The sequence below is a fragment of the Octopus bimaculoides genome, chromosome 19 (genome assembly GCF_001194135.2).
Source record: "Octopus bimaculoides isolate UCB-OBI-ISO-001 chromosome 19, ASM119413v2, whole genome shotgun sequence".
NCBI lineage: Eukaryota > Metazoa > Mollusca > Cephalopoda > Octopoda > Octopodidae > Octopus > Octopus bimaculoides.
Genome location: NC_068999.1, coordinates 22,445,975 through 22,468,247, shown reverse-complemented (window position 1 = coordinate 22,468,247; position 22,273 = coordinate 22,445,975). Strand labels below are relative to the sequence as shown.

General features: G+C 34.1%; 2 protein-coding genes and 1 long non-coding RNA gene across 5 annotated transcripts in view; 1 reads left to right on the top strand and 2 right to left on the bottom strand.

Annotated features, from left to right (window-relative positions):
* LOC106871647 (transmembrane protein 65) overlaps positions 1-18,083 on the bottom strand; it is a 144,673-nt gene extending 126,590 nt beyond the window's left edge. For all 3 annotated transcript variants that reach the window (XR_008266171.1, XR_001409685.2, XM_014918219.2), the window contains exon 1: positions 17,642-18,083. Coding sequence is in view for 1 of the 3 variants with exons in the window: in XM_014918219.2 (XP_014773705.1) it covers positions 17,642-17,903 (262 nt within the window). In the remaining 2 variants the exon portion in view is untranslated. The remainder of the gene's footprint in view (positions 1-17,641) is intronic.
* Positions 18,084-18,187: 104 nt separating this feature from the next.
* Positions 18,188-22,273, top strand: part of LOC106871646 (palmitoyl-protein thioesterase 1) — a 37,975-nt gene continuing 33,889 nt past the window's right edge. Inside the window, exon 1 of the mRNA XM_014918217.2 lies at positions 18,188-18,338. Within this exon, the coding sequence (XP_014773703.1) occupies positions 18,239-18,338 (100 nt within the window). The 5' untranslated portion in view covers positions 18,188-18,238. The remainder of the gene's footprint in view (positions 18,339-22,273) is intronic.
* LOC128250058 (uncharacterized) lies at positions 18,221-19,717 on the bottom strand. The gene is made up of 2 exons (XR_008266172.1): positions 18,910-19,717; positions 18,221-18,873 (listed from the first exon to the last, which is right to left on the bottom strand). It is a non-coding gene; the product is annotated as an uncharacterized LOC128250058 (long non-coding RNA).

Here is a 22,273-nt window from a genome sequence, read left to right as displayed (position 1 = left end):
GTGCGGGTGACACGTAAAAGCACCCACTACACTCTCTGAGTGGTTGGCGTTAGGAAGGGCATCCAGCTGTAGAAACTCTGCCAAATCAGACTGGAGCCTGGTGTTGCCATCCGGTTTCACCAGTCCTCAGTCAAATCGTCCAACCCATGCTAGCATGGAAAGCGGACGTTAAACGATGATGATGATGATGATGACAACTTGTTAAATAATAGAAGACCTATTTGCTTCCATAGCATAGTTGCAAAAGCAACAACAAGAACAGCAACAGGAGTTGCAGAAGCAACTATTACAGCAACAACTACAATTATTGGAGCTATATTCAAAGAAGTCCAAAAACGATGCAAGTTCATTTTCGCCAGATGGCGTTTCGAACTCGATAAATGAATTCAGTTGTAACCCAGAGGAGGGAATAACTTTTGCATCGTACTACAGAAGGTATGAGGAGATTTTTAAGCAAGATTGTAAATCATGGTTGAATGAACAAAAAATGAGATTGTTATTGTGAAAATTAGCTCCATTAGAGCATGAATATTACTGTAATTTCATATTACTCAAAAACCCCAATGAAATTTGTTTTAAAGAAACAATAAATTTACTATCCAACATATTTGGTGATAAAACTTCTCTATTTAACACTCAAATGGAGTGTTGGAATATAACAAAAAAGGAGAATGATGATTTTATCACATACACAGGAACAGTTAACAGGATGTGTGAAAGTTTTAAACTCAAAGAACTTACACCTTAGATGTTCAAGTGTCTTATTTTCATACAAAGCCTTACAAGCAAGCAAAAATACAGAAATTTGGGCAAGAGTTCTTTCTAAATTCGAACAAGTGAACCAAGGTAGAATCTTACAGTCCATGACAGAAGAATGCCAAAAGATGGTAAACCTGAAACACAATGTAGAAAAAATTCAAGAAAGGATTCCTCAAAAAGACAGATATGCCAACCAGAAAAGTACAACCAAAAAAGAATGCCATGTCCTAATCTATGTTATGGATGTGGGGGGGGGGCATACATTTCAGAAAAGACTGTCCATTTAAAAATCAAAAATATTACAGTTGAAAAAGAATTGGTCACAAGAGTTCACACTGCAGGACAAAATTACGAAGGTCAAACCTTAAAAATCCTAGAGTGCTCTCAGCAAAAACAAAAATCGACTCCCAAATAAGAAAATCCGTACACGTAACAATAAATGGAATACATTTGGATACTGGAAGTGATATTTCAATAATAAATATGGACACATGGAAGAAAATAGGGAAACCTATGTTGAGAAAAACAGCAAAATCTGCTCATATTGTGACAGGCGACAAATTACATTTCATAGGCGAAATGTGGAGTAATGTCACATTTCGGAAGAAAACATGCAAGACGAAAGTCTCCATTATTGTTTGGTACGGACTGGTTAGAATTATTCGATTTATGGGACTTCCCCATAAATCTCTATTGTAAAAACTTCAATGGCCGTCCCGCTAAAAATAATTTGTCTGAAGAGTTAAAGAGCAAATTCTAAATGTTTCTGCAAGTACTCTTGGACAAACTATGGTCCAGGATACATAACTACACTGGACCAGTGAACAGCGCATACTATCTAATCATTGTGGATAGTATACAAAGTGGCCAGAGGTACGCAGATGTAATAAACCCACAGCAAAGACAACAATAAAGTTCTTGAGTTATTTGCTTGATACAGTATTCCAGACATGTTAGTTTCAGATAATGGAACACAATTCCCAAGATATGAATTAAGAAATTTCTGCAAAATATATGCCATAAAGCACATCTCTATCCCACCCTACCGCCCAAGGGCAAATCAAATGGGCAGATGGAAAGATTTGTTGACATGTTCAAAAGACCTCTAAGAAAAGCTGATAACAAGCTAGATAATGATGAGGCACTAACAAAATGTTTGAGAGTATATAGAATGATGCCAAATCCAAATACTAATTCAGGAAAGTCACCAGCAGAGTTAATGCTCATGCATAAAATAAAAATCGATCTTCGATAAATTATTGCCAGGAAAAAATACATATAAAGGAAAGACAAAAAATACATTTGAAGGAAATATAAGAAATACTACAAAACACTTCAGAGTAGGAGATAAAAGTTCATTTTAAAAATTACAAAAATGGTAAATAAGGCTGTGTAGTCAAAAGATTAGGTAACATGATGTATTTAATTAAAGGACAATGTTAGGAACATAAGAGACACCTTAACCAGTTAAAGATGAGACATACAGAAGAATGAAGGGTAATACCAATGGAAGTCTTCTATGATACGTTTGAAGTGCCAGCACCAAAAGATACTGAACTCCATAGAACTAGCTTCAGAAAACAAAAACAGACTGAATATCTGGAAGTAATACCTAAACAAAAAGATATTAAATTTTCAAAAAAAAAAAAAAAAAAAAAAAAAAAAAAGAAAAACAAGAGTGCTTAGTACAACAGAAAGAAAAAGTGCTGTGTGCAACAAACAATACTACCTTAAAAGTCAGGCAACAATTAAGATGCAACAGCCAACAAAAAAAAAAGTGGGGAGAGGTGCTGGAAAGAAAAGAATTAAAATAAAAGAAATTCCACTTTCTCACAGTAATTGAAATCTCAAAAAGGGAGATGTTGTGATGAGAGTTACGGCACCCCCTTGCAAGAGATAGACTGGTCCAAGTAAAGTATAAATAGTAACAATCCAAGTAGGTTCAGAATTTGGGGTTGAGTGAAGTTCGTGTTAGTTCTCAGTGAAGTCAGTTGGTTAGTTCACAAGGCACATTGATTGTTGGTTCATAAAGAGATTGGTTAGTTCATTACATTGTTGTTACTGTTGTCTGGTTATCTTATTTATTGCACATAATCATGTTACAACAGTTACACTCCTTAATCATAAACAACATAACTAAAACCCTGAAAGTGCAGCAAATGCAAGGCTTTACTACCTCTAATGGTTTTCCATGATGCCCACATATCTATAGGGAATATTTAGTTCCAGATAAGCCGTGATTGAACAGATCTAGGATCAGGGCAATACCAGACTAGACCAACTCTTTTGTTCAGGCATAGTGATCTAGGAATACATTAACCAGCATGTCCTCTTAAAATTTGGTTGTTCTCTCTAGAAAATTAAGCAACAACATAGAAGTTACTTCATTGGTTCAAGATGGTAGACTTTATGACTTTAATGATGATTAGTATGATGGCTGTAAGCTCTCATTTCCTCTTTTCATTCCCAGAAATTGCAACAAAGATGCAACAATGTCAAAAGATACTGGTCGTGATGATGTCAACGTTGTTGTGTTGTTTAATCCTCAATCAACTCCAATCTAGTAGACATATGATCAAAAGAATACCAGCCATGAAAATTCTGTCTTTGCATGATATGTGGACAACTTTAGATAATACCTACACTCCTTATTTAAATGGTAGTGAGTAACATTCACAGTTACCGATCATCTACAAAACTATAGAAAGATTGACATAAAAGTATGATTGCACCTCTGCTAGAGATAAAAAAAAATAAACACTAGACTTCATCTAATAGTGTCAGCCAGCTGATTATCAATGTTTCTACATAATATTTTTAACTGAATTACTTTTTGTGTGGGTGTGTGTGTGTGAGGTGTTTGTTAATTAGCCTTGTACATAAACATGCAGTTCAAATATTTCCAAACAGCACATAATTAAAAAAAAAAAAAAAGAAGAGAGTGAGAGAGGAAGAGAGAGAATATTTGCCACATAATCAAACAAGGCAAAAAACAGCTCCAACAAAAGCAGAGCAACACTGCCTCCACAATATCAATGAAAGCTTTCATGGGGATATTGACAACAGGAACAGTAATTGTGTGTCTGGCGCTAAATCAATTTGCTGTCCTGCAGGGAGGAAAAGCATTCGTATTGAAAAAGATAGAGACAAAATTTTATATGACCATTGAAAAGAAAAGTAAAATCAAATAATCAGAACATTTCAGGAAATACAACAATGAATATACACACATAGCAATTTCAGCTTATGAAACAAGATATTGAATTTATGATTACATAGAAATAATTAGGAAGATAATTGCAATGACAAATAACACAGGATAATTTGTTATGAAGAAAAGATTTTAAAATGAATGAGATATGTCAATAGAAGACAATTTTGCTACTAATAGTTTCTTTTTATGTATTTTAAGTGGCTTTTGTTATATGAGTGTGTGTCTTGAGAAATCCATTATACAAACTGCACAAATCTTTAACAGTCTTCCAAATGTTTAGAATATTAGTTCACAGTACATCAGTTTTCATTACATGGTACCACTGTCTAACGATAAGGCATTGGGACAGATTTCACAGCTCAAGAGTTATTACTAGCATCAACCACTTTAGGCAGTCTACATTTTAAAAACGAAAAACATCACTTGCTCAATGCTTTTATAAAAATCAGTTGAGACATGTAGTTATAAATTTCAGTTATTGAAGTTAGGAAGCTGCAATTAAATTGGGTACCAGTGAACATACCATTAAATATTGTGCACGTTCAAAAGTTAACGGTATAACTGAAGTTCACTAGAGGAAAATACGGAATGAAATCCAAAGAATGATTTAATAAGGACAAAAATATATTTTTTATTTTAGAGCTAATTCCTTTACTTGACAAATTATTTATAAATACTGTTAGTATTATTTAATGCAGTGACCATTAAAAGATGATATTAATCAATGACTAATATTATTTTAGTAATTGTAGCAAGCAGTGAAAACAATTTCCCCCTTATTAGACCAATTCAGCCTAGCATAAACCTCACCATTCTTGCCAAAGGAGTGATGAGACAAATTATGGTACTGATAATGTATAATGGCAGTAATAGGAGATAATAACTATACTAAAGGTGGTAATAGGAGGTAATAATTACACTAAATGATTTGGATATCATAATCTAAATGAGTAAATAATATTAAATGTTCTGTTTATAGAAAAAGAAGTGCTAGTTATTCCATTATATTTTATAATAATCACATGTAACCTCTATCAAGTAAATAATGGACAATATCCTTTCATTAAGTAATAAAATAAATTAGTATACCATATAACTGGCTATTGAACAAATGGGTTCAGCAAGTAAATAAAAAAAATAATAAATGGAAAGAAAATGAAGCAATGAGATATTTGCAATAAACACTGCAAGTTGCAAATGGAATAACAGCCATGAATGACGAGTTGGCTTTAAAAAGAGACCATAATGTTTAATGGTTAGAGAACCCTACATGAATCCAATTTTTTGTTTGCTCCATTGGTTAGAAGAATGCTTAGAAAAATCACGTTTATTTTTTATTCACAGAAAATACAAATTCAGATTTTTTCTTTTTTTAAATATTTCTTATACCAATGGAAAATGTTTTCAATGAATAGAAATACCTGCAGTGAAACAGTGTTTAATTTACTACTTCCTGGATGTAGAGAACAATTTCAAATTCTGCATAGCTTGAGGCAAGGAGACTTGTGTCTAACTCATATTTTTCTCATTTTTCTTTTATTTGTATCATAATCTGTCAATAGAGTCAGATTCAGTTTTCTAATAGTCTAATCACTGGTTCACAACATTACTCAGAGAAAATAAAAAAACACAAGGAACTTTGTAAAGCACAAGTTTTTTCAGTTTTCTCAATGTTTATATAATTAGTTTATATGTCAGTGAAATATGTACACATATATACACACACACACACAAAAAAAATTATGTGTGTCAAAACAGTTTGATTCAAATTCCTTGGTGCTCTGATTTTCAAAGCGTGATGCTAATCCTCAATGAATGTGTTGAGTGCTCTTCTTTCATTTGTCCACTCACTTGTGTGTGTGTGCATATATAATATACTGGTGTGTGTGTGTGCATGTGTGTGTGCATGTGTGTGTGTAGCTGTGTTTAAAGAAATTTGCTTCCCAACCACAAGATTCTGGGTTCAGTTCCCTACTATAGCTCTTAGCCGACCAAAGTCTTATATGTGGATTTGACAAATGGAAACTGAAAGAAGTTTGTCATGTGTGTGTGTGCGCGCACATGTATGCATGTCTTTATGTGTCTTCTACCATCTCTAAACAATCAATGTTGCTTATTTATGTCCCTGTAACTTAATAGTCTGGCAAAAAAGAAACCAATAGAATAAGTACCGGGCTTAAAACAAAAATAAGTACTGGGGTCGATTTATACAACTAAAACCCTGGGAGGTGTTGCCCCAATATGGCCACAGTCCAATGAGTGAAACAATATAAATTTATATATCATCACACAGAAATTGCTCTGATTTTTATGCCAGTTAGATTTATACTACTGACAGTATCACAGCTCATTCATAGTGCCATCAATGCAATCTTCACCTTGGCTTTATGATAGTCTTGAAGAATATAAAATAAGACTATTTGTTGTGGTAAGTTAGTGGAACAAATGGAGAAGCTATTAATATTGAGGGTAGAAGATGAACTAGAAAAACATTCCATGAAATCAATTTGTCATTTGTGAGAAGCCAGCATCTGTTTTTTATGTAATGAATGAGGAAGGTAAATATGAAACATATGCAAGAAGTAAGGGATGGTTTGCAGGCTCTGGGAGTCACACCAACTACCGTAGAGTTAAGGCAAAAAACTGGTGAAGCAACATGTGCAGATATCAAAGCAGTTACAGCATTACTAGCAGAATTTGAAGCCATGAGATAGAATGGTAAATATATTGAGAATGTTATTATGCTGAGATATTAACATATTGAAAGGGAGTAACTTCAGGGAGCTCTTTTGCCATTGAGGAGAAGTCTATATTGGCATTTAAAGCTGCCAAGAATAAACTAATAGTTCTGTTTGGTGGAAATGTTTAAGAAACTCTAAAATAGAAGCTGCTGTTTGGTCTACTGCTCAGAAACACTCCGTGAACTGAAAGAGTAAAATAAATTGCAATTGCCTGTCTATGAAGATCCGGTCAATATGGTGTGGGTCACATGGGATTTATTCTTAAGCTGGTACACCAATCAATTCTGTACTATTGTGTACATCTACATTAAGAATGACTTACGACACAAAACAATTATTCTGTTGAACAATGTCTGCGGCAATCCTAAAAAATCTTGTTGAAATTTAGACAAAGCTTAAAATAAATGCAGTTTACATACCTCTAAGCACATCAGATGCACCAAGATGTCATAGTGACTCTATGGCATACTAAATATAAGAATCATTTAAAGAAAAAGGTCAACAGGTTAGGTACAAACCTTGATGACTGTAAAAGATTACTAGCAGTTATTTAGTATGTTAAATGCTTTCCATTTTACTGACATCACCTGCAAAATGGTCACTATAAACTGCATTTAATAGCAGTTTGGAAATCAGTTCTAACCAAGTCAAAGAACAACTCTCAAAAATGAGGGAAATGCAGAGTAGATCACTGAAGTCAAGAAGTTTCAAAATTTGCAAAAGTGGAGCATTTGATGCTGCTAGAAAGTTTACATCTTAGAAATAATTGCTGAAAGGAAAGAAGAAAACAGTCTACTGAAGAAGTTAGGAGAGAACATCTGAATACACAAAGAGAGGTGAAAAACAAAGATAAACAACAAGAGTGTGTTGTGAAGATAACTTATGTCCTTAACCCTTTCGTTACTGTATTTATTTTGAGAAGCTCTGTGTTTCTTTCAATTACTTCAAATATAACAAAGAATTTAGTAAAATAATTCAGTTATTACTCAGCTAGTGTTAGGAACATAAATTGTGACTAAGGTTTGGTGGAAGATTTTAATTCAAAGTTTATGAAAACAAGACATTTATACTCAGAGGCAGAGCCGGTTTCAGCCAGGTTGGTAATGAAAGGGTTAAATTAGGTCTTGCTAACTTTTTGGAAAAAAAAAAAATAATAATATTTGAATGACTGAGACATATTCACATTCACTTCATAATCTAATGAACTGATTTTGAACCAATTTCATTTATGCAACTCCAGCATAAAATCAGGACAAAAATACACACACAAAATTGGCATCTGCACAGTTACTAAATTCCACTCAGATGTTGATTAATCCAGGTCTATGGAAAACACTTGGCCAAAAATTTGTGCAGTCAGATCAATCTTGGAACCATGTTATTACAAAGTAAACTTGACCATAAGACTATATCCTTGGTTACTTATTGTTTGTAAAGAGTAAATCAATTTATTATATTATCAAGATTTAAATATACAAAAGTAATTGCATACAAAAAAAAGACTGTTTAATTGGCTGATTTGTTATTTCTTTGAAATAACTTTAATTTACTTCAAACAGAAGTATACCTAAATCGTAACTACATAGTATGATGCAAAGCAGCAAGCATGATTAAATACATGGAGGTGACTTCAGTAATATAGAGCTGTGATAACATTGTAACAGACTAATATAGTATCAAAATAATAATTAGAGTGAACTTAAGAAAATAGCGTATCACTCTTTGTTCAAACCAGTTTAAAATTCTCCTCTAGGAAAGATATAAGGAAGCCAACTAGTTAAAATTGTGCTATGCGACAAGCTTTAGAAATATTGGATAATATTTCTTGGAGATAATGAAATTAATAGAAATTTCATTAAGACAGAGCTTATATCTTTGCTGCCATATTGTCGCTTAGGAATGTGAATTAGTTTTAAAATGACACACAAGTAATGACAGCAGCTTATTATTTTCGTCTTAGAAATGATGAAGTTCATTTTGCTAATTCTTTAGCAACAAGATCAGTTCAGCAAGGAAATTTTCTTAATAACTAATTTGGTGATAATTTGATTTTGTCAAATACATTTACAAGCTGTACAGCAAATGGGTTCAACTTGTTCTCTCGATAGTTCTCAACTCAAATTTCACAAACATTTCCCTACAATATATTTCAACACACCTTAAAAAGTAACGTAAGGAATGTCAAAAGCAATGTAAATACAGCCCTAGAGATATAGTCAGTAACATCAAAGTGATCAGGATATCAAATTACTCTATATGAGTGCATTCAATCTTTTAAAAAAATTCTCACTTTGACAAGAAACTCAACTCAAAAGATAGAGTTGACTTGAACAAAATGATACTACTTTCATTATAATAAATGGAAAAAAGAAAACGTTTGCAAGCTTTGATTCATAAATGTTGTCAAGATTTCTTACATTGGTACAAGACTAATTTTGTAAGGGAGGGTTTAATAAATTAACTCAACATCAGTTTATATCTGATGATTATTTTGTTGAAACCTTAGAAAAATGAAAAGACATAAAAAGCAAACAACTGCAAACCATTTACTTTGACATTACCATTTCTGTGATCATGTCTTAATGTACATTGAACAATAATGATGGTGAATAGCATTACAACAACAAAATATTTAGCTTCAACAAAACAGCCTCCAAGAAGAGAAAAGTCAGTCTCTAAGTGAAACTATTTGGTCTCATGTCATTGAAGCTAACTATATAAAATATGGAATGTGGTCTTTATATTAATCAGCTAGGTCTTCAATGGAATTATGAAAGGAATTCTGGATTTTTTTTTTTTTCCTGTTTATGCAGAATAGTATTACTCTTTCTTGACTTTACAGAGACCCCCACTCTGGACCAGTGAGATTTTGAAATTCTGCATGAAATGCCTGCATAATATGGACTGAAGGATTCTTACAGGAATAAAAATCTGAATAGGAAATGTGAAGTAAAGTATTTAGTGTCAAGGTTTGAAGGATGATTCAACAGGGATGATAAGAGGAGGTAATATAGGACGTTGGATGGGCTTGGACAGTGGGTAGCATGCACCTTACTAGTTTATAGGACCAAAATCCATTATTGTAATGACAGAAAAGTTTGTATATTAATGGGTCTATGTTGAGAAGCATCTTCCACAAATGCCGTCTAACAGTGACACTGCTAAATGAAGAGTACATATCAGCAGCAATGTGACATGTATTCTACTCTAACATGGTGTCTGTCTGACAGTTGGTAAAAGTGAACTTTAATGCAACCAAGGTCTTATAAAAGAAAAAAATAAACAGGGACTTTGTTGACTCCTAGCACGAAAGGGGATTTCCAAACAAATTCAACATACATACATCCAATATATTTTCAAATTTTTTACCATTTGTATTTTATTAGGTTAATACAACTTGTTCTTTACTTAAATTATGTTTTTATTTCTACTATATTGTGAAGGTGCATGGTTCAGTGGTTAGAGTAAATGGCATGCAGGTGTTTGCTTTTTATGTCTTTTCCTTTTTCTAAGGTTTCAACAAAATAATCATCAGATATATACTGATGTTGAGTTAATTTATTAAACCCTCCCTTACAAAATTAGAGCCTTGTACCAATGTAAGAAATCTCGACAACATTTATGAATCAAAGCTTGCAAACGTTTTCTTTTTTCCATTTATTATAATGAAAGTAGTGTCATTTTGTCCAAGTCAACTCTATCTTTTGAAAGTAACATTTCCTGAAAATGTCAACTTAATCCTAATCTTATTTTATGGCCAATGAATGACTTGAAAATTTTTCACAAAATTTTTGCTCACCATAAAACTGAGACCCTAAAACCAAAGTGCCACGTAAAAAGTACCCTGTACACTCTGTAAAGTGGTTAGTGTTAGGAAGAGCATCCTGCTATAGAAACCCAGCCAAAATAGATTATGGATCCTGGTGTGGTCCCTAGCCTTGTCAGTTCCTGTCAAGCTGTCCAACCCATGCCAGCATGGAAAACAGGCATTAAATGTTGATGATAATTGATAATGTTTAATGTTTGGAGTTTTACAAATCTAATAATCATCAGATAGGAAAATAGCTTGTACAAAATAATCTATTTCAACCAAAAGATGTATTGAAAAGCACTAAAAATAAGTGTCTACATATCAAATAAGACAAAATGGAAAAAAAAAAAATCACTGAATCCTATGTTTTCATAGCAATTTTTCATGAAATTGCCAAGTTTTAAGTTTAAAAGAAAATCCTTATTGTAAAAGAATGTTATATCCTAAAGCTCCAATTCATGAGTAAATACTCGTTTCCAACAGAAAACAGCATCAGTAATTAAGTAAAAGTTTCCAGGGTATCTCATTTTTAACATAAATCACTCAATCTCAGATAGTGAATTATCAAAGTTAAATGAACATCAGCATCTACTGGCAACTTCTGTAAGAATTGCTACTCATTTACAAAATCAAAATAATGTATATTCTATACCATCATTATCATTTAACGTCCATTTTCCATGCTGGACAGAAGACTGCATCAGGCTTCACTGTTTGTTTTGTTATGGTTTTTTTATAGCTGAATGTCCTTCCTAACACCAACCACCTTACAGAATGGCCAATGCATTTTATTTGGCACCAATGCCATATATGTATGTATGTGTATAGATATATATATAATATATATAAAGCAAATAAGTAACAAAGATGTCCAGGAATTAGTGCATTATGGCCGTTTCAAGCGACTCCATTTAATCAGTCAATGAAAACATTACATCAATTTGAAATAAACTGCTCATAGTGATGTAATGTTTTCATTATTGATTAAATGGAGCCACTTGAAACAGCCGTAATGCATTGACACCTGGACATCCTTGTTACTTATTTGCTTTTTATTCACCTAATTTTGAGCTGCGCAGACTATATCAAACTGGCTTGCTGCCTCAATTTAAGTACCAAATTCAACTGATTCTTAATTATGTGTATATATATATATATATATATATATATATTATCCAGCCTATGCCAGCATGGAAAACGAATGTTACATCACACACACACAATAAACTCCCTCCTGTCTAGCACCACAGGAACTGAAGGGTTGCCAGATAATTAAATTTTCCAGATATCTGATCATTACATTTTTAATTACTCTAGCACCTTACACAACATTAAAATTTTATACAAACATCAGTATTCTGAAAGCTGAGACCCCCTTTGGTCATGACTGACCATGGGATTGCACCTAGAAAGTTACCCTCCCAGGCACAAGTCCAGGCAAGATTGTTTATGGAAGACCAGCAGTCGCCCATGCATACCGGCCTCCCCTCTCCATGCCACCAGTGTTATCCAAGGGGAAAGGAAAAGGCCGATACAGCTTGGCACCTGTGACATCGCAACTCATTTCTACAGCTGAGTGAACTGGAGCAACATGAAATAAAGTGTCTTGCTCAAGAACACAACATGCAGCCCAGTACAGGATTCGAACTTACAACCTCACGATCGTAAGCTCAATGCTCTCACCACTGAACCATGCACCTTCACAATATAGTAGAAATAAAGACATTATTTAAGTAGCGAATAAGTTGTATTAACCTAATAAGATACAAGTATTGTAAATACTGTAGAATAAAATACTGTACTGTATGTACTTTGACCAGCAACAATCCATTTTAGATAGTTGAAGCTTGCTTTTATTGACAATTAATTAATAATAGAGCAAACATTGTGCATTATTTACATTCAACAGATATTTGTCCTCATCTTGTTTGTTGTTAACACAACGTCTCGGCTGATATACCCTCCAGCCTTCTTCAGGTGTCTTGGAGAAATTTCGAACCTGGGTTCTCATTCCTAAGGTATTTTTCGATATTATTATTATTATTATTATTGTTGTTCAGATTACGAGTTCGATTCCAAGCAGTGACCTGAACAATAATAATAATAACATAAAAAAATACCTTAGGAATGAGAGCCCAGGTTCGAAATTTCTCCAAGACACCTGAAGAAGGCTGGAGGGAATAACAGCTGAAACGTTGTGTTAACAACAAACAAGATGAGGACAAATATCCATTGAATGTAAATAATGGACATAATTCCTCATCTCTTAAATATAGAACTATAGCACACATTCTCTTGACTCTAACACTTTTTTGTTTTTGGGAGTTCTGATTATTTGAGTACTGGACAAGAGGGAGTTACTATAAAAGGAAAACAATGAAAAAAATTACAAATAAAGGCTGGTAAAGATTAACTAGAGGAAAATGCATTAATATTTATGTATGATTTTATCTTATGTCTTTTTATCTTCTACTTGCTTCAAACAATAGATTGTGGCCATGCTGGGTCACTATCTTCAGTGGATTAGTCAAACTGATGCCTATACTTATTTCTTTTAAGTCAATTACTTTTGCCAAACCACTAAACAAACCAACACTGGTTGTCAAGCAGTGGTAGTAAACAAACACACACACATCTATATATGTTGGGCTTCTTTGAGTTTCCATCAACCAATCTACTTACAAGGCTTTGGTTAACCCAGATCTTTTTCAGAAGACACTTGCCCAAAATGCTGCACAGTGGGACTGAACCAAAGGTGACTTGGTTGGGAAGAAAGCTTCTTAACCACACAGCTATGTTTGCATTTATGTAAAACTTTATGTACATAAGAACATTTTGTTCAGATGAGAGATGTGTATGTAATATATATGCATGCTTATAAGTATAAAGAGATTTATCAAACCTTTCGTTTGCATTTTTCCTTCTTTTATTCAAGAGGGAAGGCAATGTCAGTGACCCTTTATAGGTTCCCCAAGACTGCCAGAAACGGAGAAGGTAATCTCAGAACCTTCAGAATGCTGACAACAGTGTCTGCTTAAGTGGTGGCGTTAAACAAGATGACCGTGGCAGAATTTGAACTCAGACAGCATCTGGTTCAACATTCTCAAGAGTTCTATCAATCCATCACCCTGGATTAGTACTTTTTATCTAATCCCAGGAGGATGAAGAGCAAAGTTGACTACAGTGAGACTTGAGCATATAGCACAGAGAGTCAGACCAAATGTGGGGAGGCATTCTATCAGCCCACACTAACAACTCTGCCATGTGAATATACGTTTGTACACACACAAATACAAATCGATACATGCATATATAATTTCTTCAAGACTTGTCCCATTTCCTTCGCTTTATAACTGAATACTTCGCCATAAATTGTTGGTCACCTAGCGGGTAGGGGCAATTTTAAGGGAACGCCACACGCGCGCGCGCACACATTTAAGGAAGTATTTCCAAAACTAAGTTGACACTCCTATATTTATGATGTTTGATCGTATAGACAAACTTGAATATAAACATGATATGATAGTGTATATCACTAAATAGGATTCGCTTCAGAACAACTTCAAGTGGATTTAGAAATCATAGAAACATTGTTTGCCGCTTACTTTCTATGGATAAATACAGTCTTTAGGCCGAAATTAAAACAGTTTTTGAAATGTCAATGTGAAACAAAGAAAAAGAAATACGATAGCAAAATGTATAAACGAATGTTGCTGATTGATATACACAACACATACGAGTCTGTAATTTTGAAATCCTGTGCGTTAATTAATGCTCGAGTGTAAACTTTCAATAGATTACATTTAAAAATGCAAATCAAAGGGGTCCCTAAGCAACGATTGTTGGTTAGGGCCCCTTTTAACAAGGGGCTATTGACAACAACAACACACACACACACATATATATATATAATGAAAATAAAATAAAAGTGATAGACAGACACAGAGAGAAGATTTTTAAGTTTTTGTTGCCAACGTTTTACATCTTTTGTAGCACTCAGAAATCTTAATTGTATCATATTTACATAAAGACAACTTTTTTTCATAAATTGTTCTCTATTTTACGCTTTCTAATTTAATCACATATGCTAAGTGCGGGAAGTACAAAACAGTTATCAAACAGTTGTGAAAACAATCACATACCAATATAGGAAATAATCAAACATCGAAAAGTGAAAACCGAAAACCGACAACCAACATAACTTGATACATTGAAATAAAGTAACAGTGGGTAAATTGAGTATACACGGTTTCAAATCAATGGATAAACCTTCTGTCAATTTTTTTTTTCTTCTTTTATTTTTCCAGTTTAAAATAATCTACAGGAATAGATATTGAAATCTTATTTACGGTAGATGAAAGTGCAACACAATAAAAGAACCAGAAAATCAATAAAGAGTGACCTAGAAGGGCAAAGTCACCCCTAAAAAAAGATAATAGAATCGTTTATAGAGTAGTAATTTATTCAAAGAGAAAGTAGTAAGTAGTTATTTGTGATGTAGTTGATTTATTTTCATTCAGAAGCCACAAGTACTATAGACATAGCAGGCTAAAGCAATGCATCACACACAGGCACGTGTAAAGTATACTCCTGCCTTAAACACATTCCAGCTTGATTATTGTTGTTCCAAGTAGCAGCTATTCGTCCAACAGTACCATACATACCAAATGCGGGTGTGGTAATGCATCAGATTTCATGTATACATGATGCCAAAAGATGACAAATCTACGACACGGTTTCGAGTATCGTCTGCAACCACTTCACATTAATTGCAACTTCTCTCTCTTCCTCTTATGATTCTAAAAACAACACTCATATCTACATTTAAAAAAAAAATCAATACTGCATAGTCATTTTGGGCGAGAAACGTACAAGGATTTATAAATAGCAGTTAGAAAAAAAGAAATAAAGTTGCTTTAAAAGCTTACCTATGGATAGAAATAATTATATATATAGATATATATAAACAAGTAAACTGTCGGAGAAAAACTAGATAATTTGAGACTAGAAAAGGCAGTGCCTTATTTTTCCCCTCGAATTTTCTTTATATCTTTAAAATTTAAAAAAAAAAAAAAAAAACTCACTTGCCAAAATAATATATTTATACTAAATTGATCATTTTCTTTTTAAGTGCACTTTCTGTAGATATTCTTTGTATATAGACGTTTATAAGTATTTATTTTAAATTTTATTGCCCACTTTTAAAGTGAGGAAATGGAAAAATAAAACAATGACAGAAAAATAGGCAGATGATGGATATATACATATATATATATATATATATATATATACATACATACATACATACACACACACACATTATATATCACTTACAGCGTGGAAGACGCATATTAGCCATTCAAAAACACCCAAAAACTGATAACTTCACTTGACCATTTATCTTTGGAGTCAAAATTTTCGTCGCACTATCTACGACCTGGTCACTGATACTGCTAAGAATATGTTGATCGAATCTAAAGACCCCGTCTTCGATTAAACGACATACCTAATAATTGTATTTTAGGTACAAGGTCAACCAACATTTTGCAAGAGATAGATGAGAATAGCTCATTAAATTAATCTCCGTTGCGAGATATTATATTGAGCCTAGAAGGCAAAAAAAGCAAATCCAACTTACAGAAGAGTGAAAGACGAAATCGACTTCGGCAAGATTAAAGGCTAGAAAGTAGAGGGCTGATGGTATTTTCTTAATCCTACACACACTTCACCTCACCACAAGCAACTACTTTACATTGGCACAAAACCAGACATTTTGCTAAGAGGAATACAATGAATTAAATTAACTCTAGAATTTTAACTGGGGTATATTTTATTAGAGCCCGAACGGACGAAAGGTAAGGTCGCGACCGCGATGCGATTTGAACTCGAAACATCAAGGGACTCAACTATATACTGCAAGATATTTTCTTCTAGTCACCACCCGATTATTCATTATTGTTATTATTATTATTTACAAGTACAAAGCTATATTAAGGGAAAGAGATGAAGGCAATAAGTCGTTACAAAACATCACTAGTACACATTGTATTAGTGATATATTTCGACCTCCCAAGGATGAAAGGCAAGATCGCACCTTGAAGGATTTGAACTCTGAAAGTAGAAAAGCTTAACCAAACAATGCAAGGAATTTTGCCAGCCGCTCTACCAACTGCCATTCAATTGGTAGTTCCCAGAAGGGTAACATTATACTTGACGTATGTACAAGTATGTTCAACAAATTATAGTGATAGCAAAGTTTCCAAATTCTTAATAACACACACACACACAAATTGTTTTTCACAATGACAGAAAATTGGTAGAATCGTTAGAGCGTATGATATTTAGTTAATGCCTTTCGTGTTCTGAGTTCAAGTTTCACAGAAATCAACTTTGCTTTTCATCATCCTGAGGATCTATAAAAGTACCTGTTTAAATACTGGAGTTGATTCGTATCATGCATCCTAGATAAGGGAATTACAATTTATAGATCATAAACAAAAAGTTGGGGATTTATTGTTGTTGTTTTTTTAGGGGGGAGGGGGTTAATCGTCATTTTTCAGTCACACTTCAGAGACAAAATACAACTTTGTTTATTGAAAAAATATCGATGCGCTTTGATAGAGCAAAGTTTATCATACTAAAGGACAAGACTTTTGAAATAGCAAGTTTGTTGTTCTTTCATAAATTTTCTTTTATCATCATGAAACATTTATTATAATTTGAATAAAACCGTAGTCTTAATTGCGATATAAGCTTGTAATGAAACGCTATAGATATTAACTAATAGCAATCTGAGACTGGGTCCCGGTTTCAATCCCCAATTGTTGTCACATCATTTATGTTGTAATGCCCTTGAGAAAGGATGCTCCATAGACGAAAAATGTGAGGCCTGTGATAGCAATCAATAATGTACTCTTACGATTCTGAGATCGGAGTGTGTATCACGGGTTCTTATTCACATTTACTCTGGAAAATATTTCCGAAATTAAATGAATAATTTTACACTAACTCACAGGTGACGATAAACAAGCAACTACTGACTATTTATAAAAGAAAAATAAAGATTAATTGCAGAATAAAAATAAGTTATAAAAACATGACAAAAAAAAAACTTACCGATATCTAATGTTTTTAATCTTTCCTCTTCGAATTTAGTAAGCTCCGTTAACAAAATGTTCCGCTCGTTCGGCTTTAGTGTGTATATGAAGTCTCTTGCATTTTCTTCCTTAAGAAACAGGTGCTTTTGAGCAACCGGCGGCCGAGCCTTACCAAACCTTCCAAGTACCGAACTTGATTTATTATAATGTCTCAGAACTAGCGAAGTAGAGGGATTTACTATCGTATGAACTCTACTTAAAATCGGTCTTATAACTGCCATTTGAAAACAATTTAAGTAAAAGTAATAAACGCGTGCTTAACAAATGGGAAGACACTTCAGTGTCAGACGACACATCTACTGAATGAGGTTGCTTTATATAGTTGGGGGGAGCGCCGCGTAATTGTGAAGAGAAGAAACTTAGTCAAATAATTATAGCTGATATTTTATTCGACTTCATTTTAATTGTATCTAACGAAAATGTTAAATTGATTTTAGAGTTTACATATTTTATTCTTTCTTGGTAAAGAAATATCGAAAGTAAAGTGCGAAATCAACTCTGTTCGGTGGAAACAAATAATAAACGGTCCCTCGAACAGTTTCCAAACGTAAATACAATGGCGAGGTTCACCTACTTCGACGCGATGCTAATAGTATTAATTTGCTTTCATTTAGCGGGTGCTCAACATCCTCCTGTTGTTTTATGGCACGGAATGGGTGAGTTGATTTATGATAGATTATCTGATGTCACTTACGATTCTTGTTTTCATTATAAATAATTGGCTTTTTATGAGTAAACAAATGCTTTGTCTTTTCGAATAAGCATAGACTTTGATTATTTTCATAGATTATTTAATGTAACTTAAGATACTCGTTTTCATTATAATTAATTGACTTTTTTTATAAATTAAGCAGGTGCCTTGTCTTTTCTAATAAAGTATGGGTTTTGATTATTTTCATTGTGAAATATATTTAATTAGCTGTCTGTTTTACTGTATTCGTTGATTCCTTATTTATATTCTGGTTGTACTACCCCCATAATATAAAACAAGGTGGAGATGGAGTATATGTAATCTGGGTATACCCCCCCTTTTAAATTTTGTTTTTTTTTCCGGAATCCTATGTTTCAGACCATGGAGAATCCGATTCTGGAAAAAAAATTTCAAAAATCTCAATTTCAAAATTTCGATCCCCACCCCCGGTTTTTATATAGATCCACAGGGTAAACCTAACCCTAACTCAAACCCTAACCCTAACCGTAACCCTGATCCTAACCCTAACCCTAAACCTAACCCTAACACTAGTTTTGTGAGATTTGGCTGTTATTTCTAGCATGTAAATAGCCTGCTTGGTGGGGGGGGGGTAATTGAAATTTTTCCAAAAAATTTTTTTCAGAATCGGAATCTCCATAGCCTAAAACGTGGGATTCCGTAAAAAAAAATTAATAAATAAGTGGGGGAAAGGTTCAGATTACATATAGTCCATCTCTACCTAAAACAAATATTTGATTTACTGTAAATAACACATGAACATTGACCCTAATATTTCCTTGCTATAAGTGAACAATATTTCCTTCGTTTCTTTAGAATTCCTATTGCTAGAGCTGTATTATTATTATTATCATTGTTATTATTATTATTATTATTATACTACATTTGTTTACGAAAATTTTTAAAAAAAGTTAAAGCTTGCGAAATTAAAAACAGTATGCTATACTCTGACATCACCCAAATATATATATTTCCTGTTAGACATTATCATTATATGTGACACCATACTACAGAATTTATCGATAGATTTCAACCAACATTGTATACATAGACAAACTATTGTAAACACATTGTATGTATATTTATGCACTACTTTTGAGGACAGAAAAAGAGAGATCAACCGGATTAGGTTCAATTCTATGTTGGGATTTCATCAGCAGCGGAATGACCTCAGTGTCCATGGAAGCACTACTTAAAGAAACTACTATTAGTAAAAGCTTAATTAAATCGGATAAAGGGATTTATATATATAATGCACTCTTGATTAATCCTAGTGATTTTATCCCTTTGCAAACTGGATGGTAAACTTCGTCCGTTTTACACCACTTCCTGGTGCCTTTTGCAAAGTTCATTTTGTAGATCTAGTCAAGTTTCCGGTTTCATCACTTCCTCTCTTCTCTCATTCTTGCCAAACCGCTCAGTTACAGGGGCGAAAACATGCCATCATTGGCTGTCAAGTGATGGTGGGAGGACAGAGACACAAAGACACACAGATATGTATGCTTATATATATATATATATATATAGATATCATCATCATCGTTTAACGTCCGCTTTCCATGCTAGCATGGGTTGGACGGTTTGACTGAGGACTGGCGAGCCAGATGGCTGCACCAGGCTCCAATCTGATCTGGCAGAACCTCTACAGCTGGATGCCCTTCCTAATGCCAACCACTCCGAGAGTGTAGTGGGTGCTTTTACGTGCCACCAGCATGAGGGCCAGTCAGGTGGTACTGGCAACGGCCACAATCAAATGGTGTTTTTTATGTGCCACCTACACAGGAGCCAGTCCACAGGAGCCAGGCACTGGCAACAACCTCACTCGAATGATTTTTCCCATGCCACCGGCACAAGTGCCAGTATGGCGATGCTGGTAACGATCATGCTCAAATGGTGCTATTTACGCGTGATTGTTACCAGCGTCACCTTACTGGCACTTATATATATACACAACAGTCTTCTTTCAGTTTCCGTTTAGCAAATCCACTCTCAAGGCTTTGGTCAGTCTAAAACTATAGTAGAAGACACTTGCCCAAGATGTCATGCAGTGGGACTGAACCCAGAACCATGTGGTTGGGAAGCAAGCTATCTTGAAGATATTGTATATAAAGTTAGAATGTTCATATCCGTCTATATATAAAGAATTAGTTAAAATCTACATTATGTAGTCTCTTAAATACAATTGCCTGGGAAAAATAAAAATGTGGTGGTCATATTAGTACTGCCTTTGTTGGTGTCACGTAACTGGCAACCATGCTGGTGGCATGTAAGAAGCACCTTTTGAATGCTGGGCCACACAGAGGCAATGTGGCCAATGCCTGTGTTGTGTAACTATCACCTATACCAATGGCACATAAAAAGCACCTTTCTAGTGCTGGGCCTCACAGCGGCAACGACAAATGAACAAAACCTTTGGCAAAATGTTATGCTTGAGAGATGACCCATCAAGCCATGTGAAATCATAGTTGTGACAGATACTGGCGTCATGCAACTGGCACCCGTGCCAGTGGCACATAAAAGCCCCCATTATGTTCTCGGAGTGGTTGGCGTTAGGAAGGACATCCAGCCACAGAAACCATACCAAATTAGACTGGAGTCTGGTGCAGTCCCTCAACTTACTAACCCTGTTCAAACCATCCAACCCCTGCCAGCATGGAAGCGGACTTTAAATGACGATGATGATGATGATGATGACAGAATTAGGAATGGGGTTTAGACAAGTTCTTTACAAATGAAATACAACCCTCCCTTCCATCTCAGATTTTAGTAAACTTCATTTGCTGATCATGACATCTTTCCTGGTTGATCAAAGCTGTCTTCTACATACAGCTGCAAAGTCCTGGATAGTGCTTTCATCATCCGTTGCCTGCCCACTATTAACATAAGCACTTCCCATGGTACTTCCCAAGGTACTCATGTCTTAATGGAGAAGCTGCTACAGATTACCACAAGATTTGATGTTTTACACAGCACATACATAACAGAAAAATACTTGTGGTTTGTAAAATCCTCACATGCAACTTTTCAGTCTCTACTAGCATTTCTACTTACTTAACACTTTAAACTGACTGATAAAAATTTTTGCTATAAGTGTTTCCATTGAATACTAAGTCTACAATGGCCTTAATGGGTTTGATAAATATTATCCATAACAAGCCTACTTCCCTTTACTACATTATTGTCTGATTTGTTGATCAATTCTCACCTGTTGATAAGGTTATATTGATTTTTTTTTTTTTTTTTTTTTTTTTTTTTTTTGGAAACATTTTTGTTAGGAAACATTAATGATTATATTCTATATATTCTAAACTACTTACATGTGCATCACCATAATCATTTTCATGTGTGCTTTTTCCATGCTGAAATGAGTTGGATAAGACTTATTTAGATAACATTCTAAAGTTGAATGCTTTTCCTGACTTACTGAAACCAATGAAGTCCTGAGCTACAAAACTTGTTTACAAGAGTCATAAACATATGACAACACAAGCAATGTCAATATAAGGACATTCAGAGACAAGCACTTGCACATATAGTGTGTGTGTAAGTGTGTGTGTCCCCCACCACTGTGTGACAAAGTGTGTTGGTTTGTTTATGTCCCTGTCATGTAGCAGTTAAGCAAAAACAACTGATAGAATAAGTACCAGGCCTGGAAAAAAGAAAAACTGGATCCAATTTATTTGATTAAACCTTTTGAGGCTCTGCCCCAGTATAGCCACAGTCTAATGACTGAAACAAGTAAAAGATAAAAAACAAGATAAATGAAATATATATATATATATATATATATATATATATATATGTCCGCCACTACATTCCTCCATGGCTAGATTTAATTTGCGTATACAGATTTAATCTGCGATCCATGGGACGAGCCGTTTT